The sequence below is a fragment of the Solea solea genome, chromosome 10 (genome assembly GCF_958295425.1).
Source record: "Solea solea chromosome 10, fSolSol10.1, whole genome shotgun sequence".
Taxonomy (NCBI): domain Eukaryota; kingdom Metazoa; phylum Chordata; class Actinopteri; order Pleuronectiformes; family Soleidae; genus Solea; species Solea solea.
Genome location: NC_081143.1, coordinates 14,787,228 through 14,812,785, shown reverse-complemented (window position 1 = coordinate 14,812,785; position 25,558 = coordinate 14,787,228). Strand labels below are relative to the sequence as shown.

Sequence of the window (25,558 nt, the reverse complement as noted above, 5' to 3'; positions counted from 1 at the left end):
TTGTTGCTTCTCTGGTTGGTTTGTTAAATGCAACAAAAAGGGACTAATGCCATATTAAAGCTGCCTTTCATCTGAATAATATGGCCCTAATAAGATATTATTTCTGTTTTGAAGTGTCACTTAGTGCAAATCAAGTGTCTTCTCAAGTGTAAATGGGTTTGCAGGTGAATGCTGTGTGAATGTTGTGAAACAATATTTCATGTCCAATTTAGATAATTTGCCAAAATAACAAAACACCAGTATTGTGTACTTAAAGGTGAGACAAAAAAGAGAAATTAAGGTTGGCTTTTAGCAGGTCAGTGAGATGGGCTTCACACTTCCTCACACTTGCTGCTGTGTGTGTATGTATATAGATGTGTGTATGTATATATATATATATATATATATATATATATATATATATATATATATATATATATATATATATATATATATATATATATAGGTCATGGGTGTGTCGAATGTGTGTCTTTGAGGGCGTGGCGGTGTCTCATGGTCATGTTGACAGTCCACACATAGACAGCGCCAGAGTGAAGCGCCTGCCTTGTTGACCCACTTTGCATGTTGTATGTGTAGAAATGTATGTGCTGGGACTTGATTCTGGCCAAAATCGCGCATTTGCTCAGGGTGCGGATTGTGCCATTTTGTACAAGCACACGTGCCAACGTGTGTGTGTGTGTATACGTGTATTTTCTACCTCTTTAGGACCTTTTCTGGCATAAAAACTGACCTTGTCAGGATTGATTCTGAGGAACTAGTTAAGTGCTAAGATTTTAAGTGTGGTTATGTTTTATCATGTCCTTGTTGCTATCATGTAGATGGAGCATTTACAGTGCATGTAAGCTGGTTAGGTTTCAGTGAAGATGAAGGACTAATTAATTAATTTGCAGTAGTCAGTAGAAAGTCCCCCCAAGGATTTCAGAATAAGTTTGTGTGCATGTCTGCCTGCATTATTTTAAAATAAAATAATTATTTTTAGAGGACTAGAGCAGTGTTTGTTTACCCTAACCAATGCGTGACTCAGGTAAGAGAGTTCACCTTTTCTGTGCGTCTGTTACCCATGTGTCTGGTATGTTTTCATGCCTTTATAACTTAAGAGCCAAATATTTGTACAGTGACTCTGCTGGTCCCAAGAGACCTTTGAGTTGACTTATGACTTATAGACACAGACACAAAGGCGCACATTAGTGTTAGTTTAGTGGGGGGGGTTTTGTTAGGCTTAAATAACTCACACGTCATTGTGTGTCATCATGCACGCGTGTATGTGTAATGTGTTGACGGACAGTATCCTGATTTATCTTTGAAGATAAGTTTTGTTGGACTTGGAATAGTTGAGATTTTTCTCTTTGGTAAGTTGTGTGTGACAACATATTTGAAGTTTAGGTTAAGTTTGGACTTTGGGTTAGGCAAGTAGCAGTTATAAGTGAGGTAGTAAATAAAGGTCAATGTAATGTCCTCTGATATCATAGAGGGTGCATGCATGGGCATGTGTGTGTGAGTGAGAAGTAAGTGCAATCTGCATAGTTGTTATGTCCCTTCTCTAAACAACACAGGGTATTTTGAGGTTTGGGATCCACCCTGTACTTTGGGGTGGAGTCACGAAAACACTTTTTTGTTATTGTGTATGTGTTGCACCCTACTGTGTAAAATATTTCTATGTTTAGTTTTTTTTTGTATTGCTGTCTTGGGATTGACAGTGTAAGAAAGGGTCAACCTTTCTATCTGTAAATGAAGTAAAGCTTTGATTTAATAATGAAGAAATATCTTCATTAAAAAAGCAACTAATATCACAGTGAATTCATTGTATCAATTTCCATCTCCATATTGGCTTTTTTTTCTCATTACAGAGCCTAGGATCTGTAGTTTCTAAGTTTGTAATATAAGTGAATGTCCGTCGCAGTGTTTACGTGCACACAATACCTGGTTACCCAGCTGCACTACGCATGCATGCTTTGCCCCGCTATTTTTAGGCAAAGATGCAGCTGTGTTTATCCTCTGTGTGTGCCCTGCTTTTAGCCATTTTAAAACAACATATTATTTTGCAAACAATTGTCCTTTTTCTCATCTTACGTGCTGGAATACAAGTGCTCTATGAAAACATCCCTTTACCTTTCCCATGTGCACAAGTGCACAAGAGCATACCCTGGTATTTGACACTATAACCTGTAGAAGTTTTGTTATTTTAAAACTGCATTGTTAAAGCAACAAGTCGACTATGACTTTTTCACGGTACTGTATAACATCAGCCTTGTCATTTTTAAATATTTAATGCAGCAATGTCTTAAGTCTTTAATAAGTTGGTCAGGAGAAATGGCTGTTTTAAAACTAATCACTCGTATATAGCGTAAAACCATTAAAAATGGATGGCTGGACTGCTTCCTAAAGTGAAGCCAATCATCTTTATCGCCCACTGGTGGTTGGCTGTGTGAATATGTATGGCTATGTCATAAATCCCCATGTTTTAAGTTTCTTTTTCCCCATGGTCTCTGTCATCTTTTGTACTTCTTCACAGATGAAGTGTATGTTCAGATGTTCATTTTATAAGTTGATTATGACCAGTAATTTAATGCTATATAATTGGGGATGACTTGCTGAGATAGACTTGATCAAGCAGGTATATTTGTGCAACTTACATCTCAGTTTTATTTATCTCTTTTTGATGTGTGGTAGTGTCACTTATTATACTATTTTATTATCTACTGTATGTTATTCCTTTACTGTTGCAGTGGACACCTAATGTTATTGTAATGTGTTTTTCAGAGCGAACAGAATGCTGTCTGGACAGGGGGCGAGTATGTGTGGGCCAGGTGGCAGTTGGAGGAAATATAGACATGAGAGTGGTGACTGAGGAAAGGACAAAAAGGAACAAAGAGGAGCTCAGAGATCTGTGGAGGAAGGCCATCCTGCAGCAAATCCTGCTGCAGAGGATGGAGAGGGAGAACCAGAAACTGTTGGGTGAGTTGGATGCTTTGAATCACAAACACAAAGACTTGAATGCAATTTATTCCCATGTTCACAAAAAGAAGCTCTCATTTGAGCACACATCCTAAAACGCATAAAAATACACTGCAAAGAGCAACATGCTGTCTCACATTTGAATTACCTTATTGTCCGTTGTTTCACCTCTCTAGAAAAGAGGGGTAGGGCTTCTTGAGAAGGAAGAAGCCATTTAATTTTGGAGCAGGTTCTGTATAAATGGGTGGATCCAGGACATTTTTGTTCCACTTTCCTTAACAGAAATAGGGCGTTTGCCTTGGCAGAGGTATGCAGTCTGTGCACTCTTCTAGTTATAATTAGCATTAACATTAACGTTGCAGTGCACGTGGTAACTATCACATAGCACACTGAACAGCTAATGTGAACTGTCAAACAACGTAAGATCTACCTAAAAAGAAATAATAAATATTCCTTTAGATGAGTTCATAGTGTAAAACTTAACCATACCAACCTCTATCATTGATATTATTCAACCACCATACATTTCCCCGGTATCGTTTCCTGCTAAGTCGGACTGGATTTGCTGCCAGTTCAACAAGCCCGTTTTTGTTGTTGTTTTTTTAACGCTATTGAAGAAGATAAGAATTAGTTTTATCTAAAAGCAAACTAAGTGAGTCTGTCTTTAATCCCTCTCTGGCAACATACCTCTTCAGATGTGTATGCGAACAGGTAATCAAGTGGACACCTGTTGGTCTGTCTTTTAAATATTTCTGCTTGCCGCAAATCAAAAGGTTGTATAATGAGTGTGTGTGCGCACACGTGCATGTGTTTTTGTTCCTTTCTGGTTAGCATATCAGGGTGTGTCATCTCTATCTAGGTGCAGTTTGCATGTATCATCACACACCTAACTATGCGTCACACCCCTTACGTCATACACCTATATAAACCATTCATTGAGACACATGCAGGCCCATCGCGAAAAGGCCCCCAATTTCCTTCAGACGGCCCTGGACACATGCTACACATATATAGAAATAATGGCTCTATAGCAGGGTGCAGCATATGGATCAATGTTGATTTAAGAAAATCCCCCTGTTCAGCCTCAGAAATACACAAACATGCACACTTACAAACAGACAATAACACAAAGTTGCCATAGTTACATTGTACAAAAACATTCACATAGCCAGTGTCTGAACATTTTTCTTTGGCATCCATTGTTTTTATCGCGTTTTATTCCTCTCACTGTGTGTGCTCCACCTTTCTATCTGTTAGTTGACTGGGTGGAGCTCAAATCTTTGTCCTCCATTCTATTAGTTTATCTCTTTCACTGTTGCCTGGTTTATGGGTCATCTGTGACGGCGTGTGTGCACTCCAGCATTAGTGTGTGTGTGTGTGTGTGTGTGTGTGTGTGTGTGTGTCTTTGTCAGCACAAGGGTGGGGTATCCTCTCCCGTTGTGCATTATCATGGTAGGGGTGCAGAAAGGGAGAGTAATGGTGAGAGGAAAGCAAAGGAAGATTGTAGAGAGGAGGGATGTGCTGCTAAATGGGCCTGAATCAAAGAGTGAATTCCGATAAACTAGACTCTTCCTGTTCCAGACTGCTGATAACACAGGCAGCAGAATCTCTGCCTCTTCAGCAGCATCTATTCTTACTCTGGGTGTGTCAGACTTGTGTGCTGTCCAGGTTTTCTTACGTTATTCTTCAGGTCTTCCAGGTCACTCCTCCTACTTGTCTGTCTTTGTAGATGCCGTGATGTACAGCATTTTTACGATGAATGCGTACCTTGTGAGATCATCTCAAGTCATCGTGTGCCAAGTTATTTGAAAGTGTGTTTGTTCTGACATTGTTCCAAAACACTCTGGTTTTGCAATATCATTATTTTACTTATCCTCCCTTTGGTTATTAGCTATGATGTTATCATATATATTTTACATTTTCTTTTACCAGTAATAACATACATCCATAAAAAGTTGTTTCCTGGGTGTTATTTGTGCAGGTTGAATTTGGAAGTGGCCTTCTGTCTCATATCCCATAGAGATGATATTACACTGTCCTTTTATGCCAAGTTGCATCCGGTCTCTGGGTGGACACCACACATGGGTGGAAAGGGTGGGGCCATCCACAAGGAAAAGGAGGGAAAAGAAAAAAGGAGACTGACATTGCCGTATGAGACAAATGTGGGATCAACTGAGGAAGAGAAGGGTTGAGTGTTGGTAGAAAACTGAAAGAGATGAAGCAATGGTCTGTAGGGGAAGAGGTTAGAGGAGGGGGAGAGGAAGGGTGTTGTCAAAAATAGAGAACAGGAGAGGGGTGCTGGGTGTGCCTTCACCTTTTTTGATCACTGGTTTTGTAACGGTAACGTTTTTTTGTAAGCGTTGTATGTTTGTGTCAAATTTGTAAACTTAGAAAGTGCTAAAGTGGAATTTGCCTCATTAATATACCCAGTTATCAGTAAAAAAATAAGATGTCAGAATTGTCATTCTACCATCCATTGATTTAATCTCAGGTTATAACTCATTGCATTTTTTTTTTTACAAATTTACAGTTGAATTGGATTCAAAAGAAACTGGTGTGTTACTTGTTATGTAACTAGATACACTGTATTTAGGCTGTGTGATCCAGTGTGAATTCCAGCTACAGGACGTCGTAGAGGGTCAGACAGATAGTGCTTTGGCTTCATACGTCAACTTTAGCAGGCAGTTTTCAAGAAAGCAGCTGAAAAAAATCACAGCTGACTCTGACTGTTGAAACTTCATACTGTACACGATGACATCCTGACAAGTACATTTGGTGTGAAAAAACAAAGGATTTATTTGTTAAAACTAATCATTTATCCTTAGGCACAATAGGGAGTGTATTAGAAGCTGGTGTGTGGTGCATGTTGTCAGTGCACAACAAAGACAAAAAAAAACAACAACAGGACCTAGTGCATGCAAGTGGCAGCCGGTAAAGACATCATCCATAAGAATCTGAACTCCCATTTTTAAGCCTCGAGATTTATGATTCGGCCAGCACCATGTAGTCACCTGGTCTACACCATTACACTGGTGTCCACTCATTTATGTTGTGCTTTATTGTCTATTTTTTACAAAATGGACATTATGTGCTATTGAAGAAGACCCTAAACTAGCTATTGAGACAATTATCGTATTATAATATAATGCTTATTGATGTTATAAATCAAGTGAGGTAGGCTCATTTTTCCATATACTATCCAGTCAATCACACTTCTTTTTGCAACTACACTTGCAGAATCGCCCCCTGATGGCCATTTAGTATAGTCTTACTTCCTATTTAGCTTCACCCACCAAACTGGATGACGACGTCCACTTTTTATATACAGTCTATGAGTAGTACATGTAGCCCATGTATACCTACTTTACAGCACAGACACATTCGCTCCTGCCAAGCTCTTGCAACTAACGTACACATCACAGGACCAAGCTGAGACTGTCACGTTATTGAGACATATTTTACATGTTGTGTTTCAGCCTCAGAAAGCAACCTACAGAACAAGCGCCTAAAGCTGGACTATGAGGAAATCACCCCATGTCTGAAGGAGGTCACTCTGGTGTGGGAGAAGATGCTGGGAACTCCTGGGCGAGCAAAGGTCAAATTTGACTCGGAGACCATACATGCTGCTGTTGCACAAGGTATATATTTGCCTCTACAAATGCTTATATCAGTGTTTCTTGGAATATATTGTTCAGGTATTTGCAAATATTGACTAGAGCTTGATTTATGAAACTGAAAATGTGTTTGGTAACACTTATCCTTATCATCCTTGGCCAGTGCTGTTTTTGCAAAGGAGTAGAAAGGGAGCACATGAATGCATCGTTTCTAATCCAGTGTTTGTGATCATATTGAATTTGGGATTTCCCTTGGACAACCTAAGTCCATCTTTTCATGTCAGATTTTTCTGTTCTGTCCATCTTCTAGTATCAGCATGTTCTGCAGGGAGGACAGTAAATGTTACCTCCTCTGGCTTCAGCATATACAGCAACATACTGTAACAGGAGGGGTCTTAAGTCTAGAGCAGGCAAATGCACACAGAGATGACACTGGCCGACAAATGTCAATGTTGCAACTTTGAGAAGTAGCCTCGAAAGATAGATAATGACGCAAGCTGATGTATCAAAAAACAAAAAACAAGAGTAGTGTTTTACTGTCTTGAGGTTAAATGCCCTCTTCTGACGGCTTGATGGTTGTAATCAGCCTCTGTATCCTATGCTAATAGAGTTTATATTACCAAGTTAATTAGCCAATTAATTCTTTTTCATTTTATTACCTGATTTACTTGCCCCCTCTCTCATTGTAGCATTTAAGGTGCTTTTGACCAAGGTGAATTAGTTGGTTGCCTCTTCACAAATAAAATGCAAATGAACGCACAGTCTTTATGCAAATCTACACTCAATGGCTGCAGGCTATGGCTCGCTATTCATTGTAACTCATGTGTGTTAATAGTTAACATTTTTCATTTATCTGTTCTCTAGAAACCAAATATATAATTGTCTCGAAATACCATAACGCTATGACACTATAGCAGAGCAGGCACAGCCAGTGAAACAAACAAACGGTAATAATAGAGATGGAAGTTGTGAGGAAAATGTGATATTTCTGCTTCATCCAGCTGTTCAAGTAAACTGAAAATAATAGCTCCTCTCTCTTGCATTCACTGTCACTATCTTCAATGTCATCTTATTTTTGTGTTTGGAGATTGTTTGGTTCATTTTATGAAGTTATGATTACTTGTTTTCTTTCCGATTAAAGCTTTTCTTTACAAGTCATACTCCTGCACTGCGGGTTTGTCACCTAAACATGTTGTACCATCTTGTCCCTACCTCACCCCACCCATCACAACCCTCCTTCACATCTGTCACCTCTGGCAGGAGTCCCGAGGCAGCATCGCGGGGAGATCTGGAAGTTTCTCTCTGAGCAGTATCTGCTCAGGCAGACTGTGCCGTCCCGACCACCTGCCAATCACACTCCATACAAAGAGCTGCTGAAACAGCTCACCTCGCAGCAACACGCCATCCTCATAGACCTGGGTAATGCGCACATACACTCACACACACACCCTGTATTTGTTCACTCACCCATTTTCAAACGCTTAATTATGAAGCTATTCTGAATACCGTACACACAAATATGCACATAGTGTCTTTCCCCCAGAATTAGTTTCCGGCAGCAGTGCTCTTGTGCCAGGGTTCTTGAAGAGTTCACAACTTTTTTATCTTAATTTAGTGTTCAATAATCTGTAGGGTAAACACTGTTCCTACACAAACGTATACACGTTTTTCATTTTAGATACAAGATATCTGCAGAGGTTCAAACGAGAGGCCTTAAAAGTAATTTAAATTCCAACATTTATTTAATACTGTATATTAAATATTTTTTGTCCATAAAGTATTGTGGCCAAACTGAAGATTTTTTTTTTTTTTTTTTAAATCTTTCAAGAATAAAGTTGTATTATTATGAGACTACAGTCATGATTACGATTCAAGCAAAATCTCAGAGGACCAGCTGCAACCTGCGTCAAGATGAGGAACGCGGAGCATTTTGTGGTTTGGCCTTCACAAATAAGGAAATACTTCATCTTTTGGCACATCAGCGTCACATTATCATTACTTGTGCAAGAAACTGAGTATTTTTCGAAGAGGTGGAAGGAAATCTTCCTCCTCTTGCAGGTGGAAATGGCTTGTCGTGGTTACATCTGCCTGCTGTTCAAAGTAGTTTTGTCATTTCTGAAAAACAAACAATTGTAATACTAATTCCATTTTTGGAGTGGAACTACGGCTAGCGAATAATAATAAAAATAACAATAATAATAATACGTTTAATTAAATAATGATAAATGATTTCTCGTAAGGTTATGACTTTATTCTAGAAAGATGAAATGGTTTTTTTCTCTTCAATTTGTCCTTTATGCACTTTACGAAGTTAAGCATTGAAACCCTTTCACGTGTATTCTTAACACCTTCTACCCAAACACACAGACACACACACACCCCACCCATATAACACCCACGTACACCCTATTTACACATCCACCCACATATTCATCCCGGCACTTAACCTTGTGTGTTTTTGCTGTTGACCTTGTGTCTTTCATCTGCCTATTATGTTATTCACTCTACATCAAATAGGGTGGAGACGGTTATAACAGCACATACAGTGATGGTTTTCTGACGCGTCTGAAGCTAAAGGTGTTACTCTCTGAAGGACAGAAGCACACACACAGTGTTTATGATACTGAAGCAGCAAAAAGAGGACACATTGCAACTTGAAGCCTTGTGTTCGCTGTAACAAAAAGAGAGATAAACGAAATATATCGCTAGGCCGAATTATGACAAATGTATGAAACATTGGTCTTATCGGTTGTTATCATGAATATCCCTGCAAAGCATCTATTTCCTATTCGTAATTCCATATGACGGTATCAATTAGCTGTGAAGGGTTTAGTGATGTGTAAGTTTGCAAGTCTTTATGTCAGTGCCAGGAAGAAAGGGAGAGAAGAAAATGTGTTACATAGCAACTGCATAACACTGTGCAGGCTGCTTGGGGGAGCATTTTTTGTTAACGGAATATTTATGCCATCTTTATGAATATGTTAATTAAAGAGTTAAAATTGAATGTCAGTTAACATATCGCCACACTTTGTAAGCAATAGCTCACTGCAGACTGTGACATGTTGTCATTGTTTCACTTGTAAGTGCATGGTTCATTTCGCATTAGGCGAAGCAGAACCGTGCGTGGGCCTATAATCACAACATACCACAGCCTGTCATGAAATAACATTTACTTTTATAGAAATTTGAAAGCATTCAATATATACTGTATCTTCTTTTTAATGCCATGCAGAAACATTCTATTAATAAAGATACAGAACACACATTTTACCTCAGATTTGTAATGTTTTACTGTTTAATTGTTTTCTGCCCATAAAGAATTTTAAAACCACAAGACTAGTTTCTCCAACTTTCCCTCAGATGTAAAATAATGTATATTTATCTGATATTTATCACCATAGTAATCAATATCTCCTCGTGAATTAGTGAATAAACACAAGTTAAGCAATAGGAAGGCAGTATTTGTTCTTTTAAGGTCAGTGGTACCACACCTAACATTCAGTATACAAAACAGTGCTACATGCTCACAGACATGTTGCTTCAGGCAAGGGTGTGAGCTCTAGCATTTTGATCACAAAGAGAAGACACCCTACCACCACCACTTACAGTCGTCATTGTCTTCTCCAGAGTTTTATTGTCACTCACTGTAAGTCAAGAAGCTCAGTCCACACACGCACACACGCACAGGTTTGTGCAGCTATTCTTTTTACGATACTGCATGGTCTTCCATTCATTTGGACAGCCGAAACAAAGCATTATTCCTAACCTCAACAATAGTCAGTTAATGCCTAACCTAACCATGATGCAAAACCATGATTCAAATCTTAGCTCTAAACCTAACCAGTTCCTCACAAATTAGGTTCTGCCTTATAAGGACCAGGTTTTGGTCTCTCTGAGGAATGCTGGTCCTGACAAGTCCAGTGTTTTTGCTAGAAAAGGTCCTAATACAAGTACACACACACACACACCTGCCAATTACCAGCCTGTCAATGTAAAGAATGTTCTACAGATTGCAGGTTGTCATTATGTTGTCACTTTATATGTAGCATCTGCATTTACATGCTAAGGCTCTGAGGGAAGCAGGAGCATTCATGTGTGTCTCCTTTCATGGACATGTTTTTAAGCATGTTGCCACATGCTTCTTTTTTTAACAACAACAGTCCTGCATCATCATATACTTTGACAGCCCACACATAGGCGTAGGCCTCTTATTGTAGTTCACTCAGATTCTTTCCAGGAGTATGTCAGTCAAAGTCAAAGTAAAATATATCTATTAAAGCCATAATTGAGCTTCCAGGTGTATATCACAACTCATATGGTTCGTCTTTTCTTCTTTCGCAGGTCGCACTTTTCCTACTCATCCTTATTTCCAAGCCCAGCTGGGGGCAGGACAGTTGTCTTTGTACAACATACTGAAAGCCTACTCACTGCTGGACCCTGAGGTATCATTCAGTTCTTCAGCCGTCCTTTGGCTGTACTCTTCTCCATCATTTGATGGACTTAACTGTCAACTTTCTTTAATTCTAGTCCAAGTTTGTCATTGTTGTTATTGTTGTAGGTGGGCTACTGCCAAGGTCTGTCCTTCATTGCGGGGGTACTGCTGTTACACATGGGGGAAGAGGACGCCTTCAACATGCTGAAATTTCTAATGTATGACATCGGGATCCGTAAACAGTACAGGCCTGACATGTTTATCCTCCAGGTAAAATGTGCACATACACACAGAACTTTCACATGCCCGTTAATCAATTGTTGTATTTGTCTGAGATTATTTGTGTGAAATGTGATGCATCTCAGTCCCTCCCGTCTGTTGACAGAATCACAGTGATCAGTTTACAGCTTCACGTTCAAACAAGGGGACATTTTAAAGGTGCCATGTCATTGGCAGAGTTGAGATGAGGTTTCTGATGCTTTGTTTGCTTGAGAGTTTCGCCGATGTGAGGGGTTAACAGGAGTCATGCTTCAGATTGATATTAAGTATAGTGTCGGATTTCAGCCTAAGATCTAATTACTGCAATATTATTACTGCATTATACTCTCCCAGATCAAGCTGCATCATGCCTGAAGTATGTACTCCACGGTTATTGTGTTTACATTTTTCATAACCTGCGTAAAATGCCCTCTCACTTTCACTGGGTGCCCAGAGCATGGCCTTGTCTCAAGCCAAGGTCTACGCGCCTGCTGACAGCTGCATGTAGTGAGGCCAAATTCCACCAGCTTGTGGCGGACGGTATAAAATCTTTGGTATGTTTTAAAGCTGTAGTGCGTAACTTCTGTTGCTCTACGAGGAATTCTCAGTAATCACTGCCATGACATTTGCCCAGGTGTTCTTGCAGCACCCCAATCTCTCTGTCACCCAGCTGTTAGAAGCATTTATTCCTGCCCTCAAAGAACAGAGGTTACAAAAACATGGTTACCAACCTGTCCAAGAGCAACGGGTGGCAAGGTGACATCTGTGTCTGCCCACAGTCCTGTTTCTGCTTTTAGTGCCGTCTCAAGAGGAAAATATGTGTCACCTTTTATTTTTATATTTTATTCCTTTTGCTGAACATCCAGGTCTATTTTTTTATTGGCGAAGTTGCATGTTGCTGCTGTATATCCCTTACCTGACCCTGTAGCCTTCAGTTAATATCGGGTATATCATATATCAGACTCCTGATATAAATATAAAAGGCTCTCACTAGGATATAAAGAAAAGCACTTCATACAGTCAGTTGATTTTTACACAAAATGAAGTATTCTATCTTCAATTTCTGCCAAATGAAATTCACCTTAATGAAGCATGCTGGACCTTCAAGCAGTAGAATTCACATGTGAAACATTCTGTGGGCAATTCTCTGTGTTTTCTTCAATACTCCAACCTGTTGCAGCCGACTTGCTTTGCGAGCACAATGCTGCTGTTGTGCTTCCTCCTTGACTCAGTCAGTCTTCCTGTGCACGGTGCGAGAATGTGGATGAGTGACACAAGATTCAAAACACTGCTCGATACAGCGAAATACAGAGACAGTCCAGCGGAGCCAACAGGCTCAAACAGTGTTCTGTGAACTCACTTGACAATGGTTTGAATGTAACGGACACTCATTTATATTTATGAATTACACACCTTAGGCAGTTTATACCTGGTAACATAGGTCCCATGGCCTGCATAGTTGATCATGATAGTGGTCGTTATATCTGGTTTGCCACCTACTTAAACCATGTCCAAACCATATACTCTTCCAGTCAGATCAATAAAATTAAGTGTATATGTGGCATGTTCATGGCAGATTCAGATGTACCAGCTGTCGCGGCTGCTTCATGACTACCACAGGGATCTTTACACCCACCTGGAGCAGCAAGAAATCGGACCCAGCTTATATGCCACCCCATGGTTCCTCACTGCCTTCGCCTCGCACTTCCCCCTCGGCTTCGTGGCCAGAGTCTTTGGTAAGCTACAGTAATATATTGATCTGCACTCACATAAAATACCTTTGCTGTGTTGGTCTCTTTTTCATATGTTTCTTCTTTCACGATCTAAAAGACTAAAGGTTTTTTTTTTTTAGAGGAAATGAGGTGAGTCATGCACATGCAAACACATTTGCAACACAGCCTCACGTCCCTCCTGTTGTCATGCTGAGATTCTGACATGGTGCTCACACACTGAAGCCGACTGACTGGCACCTTGTGCTCATCTGAGCATAACGATAGGGGTAGCTTTAGGTTACATTACATGTCATTTAGCAGACGCTTTTATTCAAAAACGAGCTACAATGGAATTGATTACAATCAGCCAGGGGGTGGAGTCGAACTTGCAACCATTGTGACCATGATGTCTTTCGCACACAGGGTACTGGTCTTAACCACTGAGCCACTCCACCCCTGGTAGAGTGAAAGTTCAGTGAAAGTTCAGTGAAAGTACTCATTTGAGTGCATGTGTGGGCATCGAAACACTTGAGAGTGTTTGACATTATACTGAATATGGGGCTCCACTCCCATTCCTTAATCTGTTGCATGATCTCATGCAATGCTGCCCCACCCTGATGCATAAAAGCACACACATAAACTCACACACCTACTCTTCTCTATGTTCACCCTGGCCTATATTTATATTTGCTTAATTCTTCTTCTTACGTAAAAGCATCTATCATTTAGAAAGCTCTTTAAGTCCCCTATCAACACAATAAGCTGTGCTGTGTGCACCTGTCAGTCAGTTTTACATTATGTAATTTTAAAAGACGTCATGGCACAACCTCTTCTGACCCACTATCTATCCACTTTGTTTTGGGTTTTTTTTTTCCTCTGTTATCTTCCACTCTTTGTTGGCCCTCAGATATGTTATTCCTGCAAGGGTCAGAGGTCATCTTCAAAGTGGCCTTGAGTCTGCTGGGAAGCCACAAACCTCTGATCCTGCAGCACGACAACCTCGAGTCCATCGTTGACTTCATCAAGACCACCCTGCCGAACCTGGGCCTGGTGCAGATGGAGAAGACCATTAACCAGGTAAGAAAACAAGTCAGATTGTAGTGATATAAGTGCAACTACCTCAGGACACGACTGGAATACACAGCAACATTTGAGATGTATTTCATTAAAAAAATTGTTAATCTGCTTGGAAATCAGGGGTAAACAGCAGCTATGTTTACATGGACACAAATCATTGTAATAAGTGCCTGATGAACAAGAAGGCTTCATGTAAACACACACAAATTCAAACATTCTGGTGCAATACAGCCCTTTCAGAAAGGAATTTAATTCCGATCAAGAAGGGTGGTTTATTATTGCCAGAAATGGATAGAAACATGGCGGGAACAAAAAGCAGTTCTGGAGTTTTCGTTTTCAAGACTTTGAAAGAACTCTGGCAGTAAATTAAATATGCATGGATTGATGTAAACGTCCTCCTATTTATCCTGTTTTTATTTATGTATTTGACCTATTCTGTTTATTGAAAGCAGGAGCAATTTTGGAGCTTCATTTTGGAGAGCATATTGTTCAAGTATAGTTTGAAGAACACAATCATTTGGAAAATAAGAGACACGGTTGATCAGCTACTACTGTTTCTGGACAGTAAGACAACTCTGTGCAGGTCAGATTGCTTAAATTGAATATTTGAAAAATTGAAAAAACTTTGTTCACGTAGATAGAGCTGCTTACTGGTTACTTTTTAAAAAACAAATTCAAAGAAGTATGGCATTTCTATTTTATTTTCAATTTATGTATCAAATCACATTTTAAAAAAACCCACATGAGTCAGTCTCTTTTTCTTTTGAAAATTCTTTTGGAGATAATGAGCTCTAAGCATGTGTTATGTCTTTGTTTTCATGTCTGACACAAGCAATTTGATTGTTAATGAAAGTAGTCTGTCACAACAACCTCTGCCACAGAACAATAATCAGGCGTCGGCTACCTAGAAAGTACTTGTCTTCTAAGTTGGTTATTTCTTTCTTTGTTAACAAAGAAGAAAAAAATAGAACAGACACTCACTGTCTACCACTTTATCCTCCTAATGAGGGTTACAGGGGGGGATGGAGTCAATCCCAGCTGACATTGGGCAAAAGACAGGGGCACACCCTGGACAGGTCGCCAGTCTTTTCCAGGGCAAACACACAGAGATGAACAACCGTTCACTCTCACATTCACACACTGACACTGGTGCAGATGAGGACAAGAGCGTTTATCCCATCAAACTGCTGAATGACTGGGAACCCTAAGTAATGATACTGGTAAAAACCTGTGTTTGTGAATAACACCATGTGAAAAAGGTCCAAAAAGCCAGGTTTATTCAAGACATGCTGGAGCATTACATACACATTAAACTCAAAGACTGACCAATCCAAATGACAGTTATCACAGAATTGTGACAGACATAAAAGCAACAACGCTGGTGCAGACTTTTACACAGTCTTATAAGTACATTACGCAACAAAATACATAAGGTTAGTCTTCTAATCCAATCCAATTTTATTTATAAAGCACATTTGTGCAGTATACAAGACACAACACCAACAATAGCAGGGCTATGAAAGATCAACAATACATAAGTCACACGTAAAAGACAATAAAAGAAGAAGAAAATAAGTTAAAACACGGACAGAACTCACTCTGGGTTGAAAGCCAAATAAAATCAATATTTTAAACGAGATTTAAAAACGAGAAGTGTGGGGACCTGCCTGATGTGGAGTCGGACCTCATTCCACAATTTAGGAGTTGAAACAGAGAAATCTCAGTCCCCTCTAAGCTTCAGCCTTGTTTTTTGGACAACTAAGAGGAGCTGATCTGCAGATCTTTAGTGACTGTGAGGGAACATAAGGCTGGAGCAGATCACAAAGATAGTTAGGGGCAAGATTATGAAGCAAATAAAAGAATTACTCCCGGAATGATAGCATTTTCATCCAGAAATGCTACATATTACATCTTTCAGCCATGGAGAATAACTGGAAGCAAGAAAAAAAAAAAAGACTTAACAGATAGTGACTGAACCTGTTACACTGTTCATTGTATAGGTAAACAAGACAATAAAAAATGGTATTGTGCTTGAGTGACGGCGGCTAACAGGGCGAGCCACACCCTTTGCTTGTATCAGCGATGAGGGCAGCTGATGGGTGGAGTGTCGGTGAAGTCATTTAACCTTTCACCCCATGAGTCATTATCTGTGGGGGGAAAAAGCAGGGAAAACCACTGTCAAAGTCAACAGCATCGCGCTGTGTCATTACTTTACTTACAAGTCAGCCTCATATAAATGAACTAAAAAATGACATGTGTGCTAATGTCGAATGTCAGCTGTCTTTGATACATCGAGCGCATAATGCAGAGATGTTATCAAGGTAAGCTGTAGTTTAGGAAGCGTGCATTTACCTTGTCATTTCCACATGATAGCAGAAGGGTGTCGAGTCACACTGTAGCTTGCCGGCACTTTCCCTCCAGTGTCACTTCACGTCAGACGGTCTATATGCTCACCGTGGTGTGACTCACAGTTGTGCCACACACAAAAAAACAGGGAGTGTACAGGATGTGTGGAGCCATGTGTACAGAACATCTCTCTCCATTGTTTGTTTTTACTGTTGTATAAATCTGGGACATGTAGGTCAATGATTGACCGTAGCGATGGCCATCGCTCCAGTGTTGATAACATTTTTTACTCAGCGGGTTGCGTCAGAGATCAAAATAGACGTCACTGTGAGGAGGTAAGAAACAAACAGTTAGGTGATCTTTCAAGTTTTCAACACACCTACAGGTTAGCCAAACATATTACTTGTTTAACCGGAAGGTAAATGAAATTGTCTGGCAGCACATCTTTGTGAACAGGTGAGCTGACATCAAGGCCTTTGCAATTATTGTAATTGATGTGATGGAAACTGAAGTAGTCTGTAGATTTGTGGACTTCTGATAGATTTGTGGATTTCCAAAAATGTTAAGCTTTGTAAACTTTCTCTGTCAAGGTTTATGAGATGGATTTGTCCAAGCAGCTCCAAGCTTATGAGGTAGAGTACCACGTCCTGCAGGATGAGCTGCTGGACACGCCCCCAACTCTCAACCAAAACCAGCGAGCCGCACAGCTGGAGAGAACCAACCAGAGCCTGCGACAGCAGAACATGGACTTGCTTGAGGAGCTACAGGTACGAACATCACACAAACACAAAGTAGGGGTGGGAACATGGTCCACGGTACCAGTTATATCACGATGCAACGATTCTGTGGTAATCGATATACTGCAAGACAATCATATAGCGATGCATCACGATATCTGTCTAGCTTAAGAAAAAACGTGAAAAGTTAAAAGTGCAGGATTTCTCTATTTATTCACAATATAGAGAACAAAGTACATAAAGTCTGTATTGAACGTGGATGGAGCATGTCTTAGCTTTCTCCACCATTAATTTGTTAATTCAAATATCGATATTTGCCCTGGTGTATCGATTATCGTATCGCACGAGGAAGGACGACGATATATCACCAAATCAATATTTTGACCCAGCCCTAAGCCCAATTTTTGTCCATTTTAACCCCAATTTGGTCCCCCATACCACCAGGTGTCCCATGCTCGTGTGCACAGTCTTGAGAGTCAGTTGGAGGCTTTGGTCCAGTCTGAGGGTCGACTGAAAGAGCAAGTATCCGCACTGGAGGAGGAGAAGCAGCAGCTGCTGAGCACGGTCACGCGCCTCCAGGACCTCTTCACCAAACTTGGCTTACAAAACTCCCTCGATGGACAGACACTGACTTCACCTACTGAAAGGCACTCGGCCTCAGCAGCAGCAAAGACAAACAGAACTGGGGACTCCCTGCTTCCAGAGGGTTCTTAACTACATATGATAAATGTAAAAAAAAAACTAAAGTCAACCAGAGGAGAAGCTGCCTGGTGAAGACTCTGGAAGAGGGAGACGTTTGTCCTCTTCCAGGCTCAAGAATGTTTTAATAAAAAAAAAAGGTTACAACCAAAATGTGTGAGGGAAAAATGAAAGTATGGCGTGCTTGAGTCCTGTAATTCCACAAATGCCCTGGTCCAGGTGTCTAACAAATGTAAATAAATGTTTGACCAGTCGTCCCCAAAGAAAGCACTGTCTCCCTGAGCCTGTGCTGTGAAAACAAAGCAGTTACATTTGCACCTGCACTTGTATGTTTGTATCTTTTAATGTTTGTGAGTGGTGTCGCTCATGTGTTTTAGAGGGTTAGTCAAACTGTGCCGTGCGGAACAAGACTCAAATATCCCAAAGACTGACTGTATTATATGTAAAACAAGCTGAAAGTCTCCGACGATATCCTCAAACGATATGTTATGGATCGTCCTTATGCTCTGTTAGTAAGGAGAACGAAAGTGACATACAGTATTTGCAGAAAAGTGATCAGAAAGTGAAATGAAGGGACGAGTGAGGATTGTAGGGGTTTTTTTTTGTCTGATAACCCAATCTGAATGAACCTTTATTTAAATAATCTAAGATCCTGGGTCAGGATGGTGGTTCTCATATTCAGAGGTGTTTCTTTCTTTCTTTCTAGTCTTCCACAGTTTCCCGATCCAGTGCTTTTTTAAATTACTTTGAGTTACAGTAGCCGACAGGAAGAGTCACACAATAAATCCAGTCCATTTCACATCCTGTTTTTCACCTTTGGATATGCGCTGATTCGCCAGAGTAGGAAGGGAAATGGATGCCGTTTCAGCAGAAGACTTGAAACAGTTGCTGTGATTCTTTTTTTTGTGAGACTAAGTACACACGGACCTTCTTTTTTTCTTTTTCTTGTGAGTGCCTGATTGATTACTTGTCGCTGCAAAACAAACGTGTATCTAAACTTCAGTTCTGGAGACCTGTGCTGCTGCTGAGACACTCTGTAAATCATTTACTGTATTCAACACACTGAAATCATTCAACCGAGTGTCTGTCTGTGTGTCTTTGTGCGCCTATGCACTCCACTGATTTACACTGTAAAGTCATTTTGCTCTTACTCCTGACTCTCCTTGCACATGGTTTTGTTTCATTTCTTTGAATGTGATGTACTGTAAAATACATTTCATAACCATTCAACACATCTGAAGCCAGGTGTCTTTTCTTTCTCGGTGCATACAGTTTGTACTCGCGTGTGTCTGATAGTTAGAGCTGGTGAAGGGGACGGTGCGTCCTCCTGTCTTAACATGCCACTCATTTTGAACGCTATGGACTTGTTATAAGGTTTGGGGCATATGGAATTATGCCGTACACAGTATTTAAAACACAGACATGTGTTTGTTTCCTGGAACTCCGACGTTGAAGAAGAGAAAGAACATGTTAGGGCAAGTTGGTGATCTGTTACCTTAAAGCATGCACAACAGACGGAACACCAACAGCACAACTATAACGACAAACAAAAGGCTTTTATTTTTCCAGTAATTTGAACCATATTTTCTATGCGCACTTTAAAGCATCTTACTTGCCATGGACGTGTTGTGCCGACCCAAGCCCAAACCCCCAATCCCCCCCCCCACCCCTCCATCTGATCTTTTCTTCTTTCTTTTCATTTTTTTTGTTTTGTTTTGTTGAAGAATGCATTTCCTCAAAGTCCAAACAAGAAAGTAACAGGAGGATACAATTACACAGAGCTCGCAGCAAAATCTGCTCACATTCCTGAACCTGTTTGAGATCCTTTTTGAGTGCAACCATTAATCAACCAGCTGCTCAGGCCAGAGCTGCCTATTAGCCAGGGATGAAAAGTAACGAAAATAACTATAATGAAGTCATTCATTATGTGTGCGTATGTGTCTACAGTAGAGCTATATACATTTCATTTTTTTTAATTAGGCTCAGTGTATGATTTTTCACAAAATGATCACGTTTAGGTCTCCCTGCACTGACGCACTTTGATGGTAGCTCAAGTCGTCTTTCAACTTGAAGGTTGTGGGTTCGACTCCCGTCTCCACTAGTCTACATGCCGATGTGTCCTTGGGTCCCTGCTGTGTGTTGTTGTGTGTGAAAGGGTATGAAAGTGTGAGTGAATGGGTGAATAGCAAAACTGGAGTGTAAAGCAGCTTTGAGTGGTCATCAAGACTAGAAAAGCACTATATGAATACAAACTGTTATATTTACCGTTACTTTTACTATCAAACTATTTGTATTTGTGTGCACTTATGACACATACTGTACTTGCTGCAAAGGCGTTCAAGTGACCCATATTCTACTGTTTTGGTTGCTGTGACTCAGTGTGATTCAGTTTACACAAAGAGGCCAAATCCTAATAATAAAAAACCCAAAATTATAATCGGCTGGATTTAAAAATGATAATAAATAAGATAGTAGTGAAATTGTAACTCAGTAAAACAGGCCAAAATATATATAATTAGCTATAAATGTGTATGGTTTGGTAGATTGGAACTCTAAAACGACCATAGTGAATGAGAGTGTTTGTCTCTGCATGAGGTTGGCTGGTGACCTGTGACCTGTCCAGTGTCTTTTCCTCTCAACCAGTGTCAGCTGAGACTCGCTCCTGCTCCCCCTCAACCCACAAAGGATACGTGGTAAAATGATGAAATGTATCATGTCCTCAGTCAAAGACAGACAGATGTTGCTCATGCACATAAATGAACTGACAGAGAATGATCACCTGTCTGTGTCTTTGAGTCCATTGTTTAGGTTGAGCTTCCTGTACCTTTCCCCTCGCTCTCACCTCACTGTGATTTCCCGCAGCAGCAGCAGCAGTTCTCATCACTGCACACTCTCTGCTCTGACAGCACACAGACACTGTCACCAGTCCGACATCTTCCCGAGGAGTGAGTCAAGACCCAAAAACATTGTCTAAAGGGAGAGTTAGGTCAGGAGGCCAGAAGAGCAGAAATCACATGTTGGACTGAACTAATGTGCCCTCTAGTCTCAGTAAGTAAATAAATAAATAAAGCACTACCTGCGGTGATGCACTCAAATGCACCGACACCTTACCCTGACCCTGACCTTAATCATTACCAGTTAATGTCTAACCTTAACCTTCACCTAACCACAATTCAAACCTTAACCCTGAACTTGACCAGTCCTGCAAAAATTTGGTTCTGCCTCATTAGAACCAGGTTTTGGTCTCCATGGATTGTGTGTGTATTGTAATGCCAAAAGTGAATGCAACACTACTATACAGTATAAAGTCTATATAAGATTTAGGTTTTGTCTATATTCTTGTATCCAGATCCAGAGATACATTCATAATGTGATTTTCTAACTTGATCACCTACAATATGTGCTCGGGATTAAATGTCTGATTATTGACTATCTCAGTTTATTTTTATTGAACTTTGAGCGATCAGCTCCAGGAGTAGACAAGGTTGGAAAAAAATCCGTCCGAGTGTTAATGAGTTAATGAGTGTAAACACAGACAGGATAAAACAGTACCCAGCAGAAAATGATAATAAAATGAATACTTTAATAAATGACGTCTTACACGAATCACTTGTTTGTTTGTTTTAAAGTTTGTTTTACAGTGGCCAGTTGTTGGATCCAAACCAGTCAAAGCTGAATGGAGATTTCCATGAGGCAGCAACAAAAGGACTCAGGTTATTTCCATGATATCCACTCCCCTCCTCCTCCTCCTCCTCCTCCTCCTCCCCCTCCTGCACTAATGAGGCAGGTAAACTTCATGCCACACCCTGCAGATGACCGTAAACATCCTCGCTGAGGCTCAATACAGCTAATCTCTGACAAGCTCCTGGCTTTTCTGTCAGATACATAAGCACCCGCCCAGCAGCCCTGCCCATTGTGTGTGTTTGTGTGTGTGTGTGCGCAGTGGGCTCAGTAATCCTGCAGTGATGTAACAACCAAGATTTGGTATATGTGTGTTTGTGTTACTGTTGAATGATAAATTCAATTAAATAAATAAATGATAAATAATGGCAAATTGGAATTTCCATGAGAGATTACGCGTGGGTCACTGTTTTGACACATGTTTTAACCGTCACATTGCAATTCCAATTACACCTGCTGGGTCAGAGCTGCTACTTTTTACGGTGTGAAAAGGGCACAAGCATCGTGATGATTTGGGAGATTTTCTTTTAATTCCCTGGTTGAGTGAGCTGACAGGAAGCAGGATCACCCTGAGTCTAGAATACTGCCTGTGCTGTGTGTAAACAGGGCGTGTGTGTGTGTGTGTGTGTGTGTGTACACTCTGTATCCACACTGTGTGTGTGTTTGTGTGTGTGTGTGTGTGAGTGTGAGTGCGCGTGTGTGTGTGTGTTAAACTAGTCTTTGCCAAGCCGTGCAGACAGCCAGGGGTTGTGCCGTTTTGTTTTATTTGACTTGGCTTCTGTTTACCCTTCCACACTCTACCTCGGCCCTGCCCTGCCCTGCTCTCAGCTCCACCACATGCATGTATCCTCCTACAACCCCAACTTTAATACTGTCAAGGCCTCACACTGGGATTTTCAGCCCAGTATGTATGATGTCAGCGGTGCAGTACAGATGATAGATTTCTTCTTCTTTCGGCGTGATGTCCTTACATTTCTAGGTGCGCTTGCTTTAGCCTGGAGTGACAAAATGAATACAAATCTGATCCCAGGGGAAAAAAAAGAGAGATAAAGAGAGACAAGCAGCCATTCATTCTCACACCTACAGTCAATTTACCTAATCCCCAAATCTGCATGTTTTGGGACTGTGGGAGGAAACCAGAGAATCCGGAGGGAACCGACACACAAACGGAGAGAACATGCAAACTCCATGCAAAAAAAGCCCCTTGTTCAACCGTTGCTGCAAATGCACTCAAATGACCCATATTCCATTTTTTTAGTTGGTTCAAATCTGAGATTTTTGTGTGGACAGTTTTCACTTTTCACTCTTTTTGGGAGGGAGTCATGGTAGCTCAGTGGTAGAGGGACGTGTCTTTCAACTCGACGGTTGTGGGTTTGATTCTGCACAAGTGTGTGAGTGAATGGGTGGTAATGGCAAAAAACTGTAGTATAAAGCAGCTTTGAGTGGTCATCGAGACTAGAAAAGCGCTATATAAATACAAACCATTTACTTTCAAATCGTATGCAGGGGTTGGCCAAAAGGACCCATAGTTACGTTTCAGTTGGAGGACAGAATGAGAAGAGAACAGTCATTTCAGAAATTCACGTGGATTTTTGCACGATGATCAGTGAAGGTTTTTACAATAACACAACAAATTCATTTCATAATCTGACTCCTCCCACAAAAATGCTTGTCTGTTTTCTTCTAAATAAACAAGAAGGAGTCTCTTCGTGTCTGTCCATGGTGGTTAGTCATTATGGAGATCATCATCTTCATCCACTGTGACAGCCCCAGAGCCACAGTCCAGTGTGCAGTGGACTGTGCTGGGGTTGTCTTGCAGGTGTGTAGCTGAGGTGTCCATAAGCTGATTGGGAACACCTGACCACTGTTCTCTGACCGCTGTTCCTAACCCCGTGTGCTGCTGCTGCTGCTGCTGCTGCTGCTGCTGCTGCTGATGATGATGATCTCCATTTAGCACCAAGCCTGTGTATGTCTATGTATTTATCTTTATCTCTTTTCACACATACATGTTTGATCAATTATTGATCATGCACTTCCACCATGGACTCACTGATACTTTATACAGATTGTTGTTGTTTGCTTTCACATGTTTCAGTTTTATGTTGTTTTGCATGAGGAATCCGAACTCGTGTTTTGAAGAAGCCTTCAACCGGGAGTTCTATTGGACGATACCAGCTGTCAATCACACTGGTGTCTGTTCGTATGCACTAACCACACTTAATCGTTTGTTCTCCTCTCAGTGGGAACATCTACATCACAATGTCCACATTTAATATACAGCCTATAATAACTGCCCACAAGCTGATTGTAGCACCAGTGGTTGAGCTATTTTACGAGTTAAGTAAAAACTGGTTTGACATCAAACCATTGTTGGAGGGATGGAAGCTGCTGTCCACAGAGTCACGCTGTTTACAGTCTGAATAATTATGTCTGTATGAGGACACCCTTACACACCAACCAAGCGAACAGTCACACTTTAACGTGGCACACAAAGTGGATGGCTGTAATTATTAATGACAATCTGTGTTAAGACACATAACATCACTTTATGTGCTGAGATGAGAGTGCGACGGTCAGTACAAAGGGTCAAACTGTGTCAGTAACAGCTCGTCAAGCACAACGACAGCACTAAATCCTGATAAGCTGCTACTTTCCCTGAAGCACCGGCATCATTCTGAGTGATGGAAGCAATAAAATCTGCTGCTCATTTTACTGACACTGTTGACATTCATGGCTCAATATCCTTGCATGTGTGTGTGTGTGTGTGTGTTAGTGCACGCACTTTGTTACCACTTTATGACCCACAACTTGAACCTAAGAAGGCATAACCTAATACCTGAGGAACTGGTTAAGTCTATGGCTAAGAATTTTGGTTTGGTTCAAGTAAGGGAAATAACTCTATTTAGGTTATACAAATGAATGGAAGTCAATGCAAGTGCTTAAAGCATCAGAACCCCGTTCATCCGTGTTTCAGTTCAGTGACTGTGTCAGACGGAGTCTGTGCTCTGGTCATGCAGGAAGTACTGAACTCATCTTTTCAATGAACTGATTCTAAGGATTCAGTGACAGTGAAAACAAGTGCTTTGCTCTTCACTAGTTCGTGTGATGGAAAACCATGTGGCTGAGTCGAGCCTGTAGAGTGGAAACCATGGGTTGTGATGGTTAAGATAAGAGGATGCATTATGTCTATGACGTGTCCTCACCGAGATATAAAAAAAACAGGTTTGTGTGTGTGTGTGTGTATATTTCATCATATAAGGCAGACATTGCAGCAGTGACCACGTGTCCAAACGTCAGTTAACTTGTCACTGTTGCATAATGTTGTGTTCAGTGAAACATAGCAGTGTGTGATTCCTCTAACTGAGTGCATTTATTGTAATTTAACAGTGTGTTTCTGCTTCTTACCGCAGCTTACGTTCGCTCACTCTCTCTCGTCTCTGCTCTCTCCTTGATGAGGGTTTTTTTTTTTCTTCTTTTCTAGTTGTCATCCTGTCATCATGTGGCTGTTTTAAATTACACAAGTGATAAACCATTACGCAAACTAACACAAGGCATTTTGTCGGAATGACAACAGGCATTCTTCTATGGTCACCCTCATTTGTAATTCCTTTGTTGTATTGATTTGAAGGTAAAAAATAATCAGTCTGCGTGTGAGACGGTAAACTGGTGTAATAAATTTCGCAAAACAGATGTAAGATAAGAGTTAATTTGAGGTTACAGTGGGCCGACAGCCCCAACTGATTTATGAGCTCATTAACTCTTATGAAATGAAAGGCCACAAACAAACCTGATGAGGGAAAATCGGTAGTTACTAATATTACTAATGTAATCTGAAAAGGGAAAAAAATCAAAACCAAACTTTTGTCTATGTATTAAAAATAAACATGATGCTGTTGAGTCAAAGTCATTCATTTTATATTGCATTTTTAGTAGTGAAATAAATTAGCAATACTTGTGCAGAAGTCACAAAATAGAGCCTTTTTTCTTTTCTTTTTGTTCATAAAAACGAGCCATGTGAACTTTGAACTGTGACGTATTGCCAAATTT

General features: G+C 40.5%; 1 protein-coding gene across 4 annotated transcripts in view; it reads left to right on the top strand.

Annotated features, from left to right (window-relative positions):
- tbc1d1 (TBC1 (tre-2/USP6, BUB2, cdc16) domain family, member 1) overlaps nucleotides 1–19,062 on the top strand; it is a 43,986-nt gene extending 24,924 nt beyond the window's left edge. For all 4 annotated transcript variants that reach the window (XM_058640505.1, XM_058640504.1, XM_058640503.1 and 1 more), the window contains 9 exons: nucleotides 2,761–2,955; nucleotides 6,432–6,593; nucleotides 7,830–7,988; nucleotides 10,911–11,011; nucleotides 11,128–11,271; nucleotides 12,836–12,995; nucleotides 13,879–14,048; nucleotides 16,985–17,161; nucleotides 17,576–19,062. In XM_058640505.1, coding sequence (XP_058496488.1) covers nucleotides 2,761–2,955; nucleotides 6,432–6,593; nucleotides 7,830–7,988; nucleotides 10,911–11,011; nucleotides 11,128–11,271; nucleotides 12,836–12,995; nucleotides 13,879–14,048; nucleotides 16,985–17,161; nucleotides 17,576–17,845 — 1,538 coding nt within the window. In that variant the 3' untranslated portion in view covers nucleotides 17,846–19,062. The remainder of the gene's footprint in view (nucleotides 1–2,760; nucleotides 2,956–6,431; nucleotides 6,594–7,829; nucleotides 7,989–10,910; nucleotides 11,012–11,127; nucleotides 11,272–12,835; nucleotides 12,996–13,878; nucleotides 14,049–16,984; nucleotides 17,162–17,575) is intronic.
- Nucleotides 19,063–25,558: the final 6,496 nt, after the last annotated feature.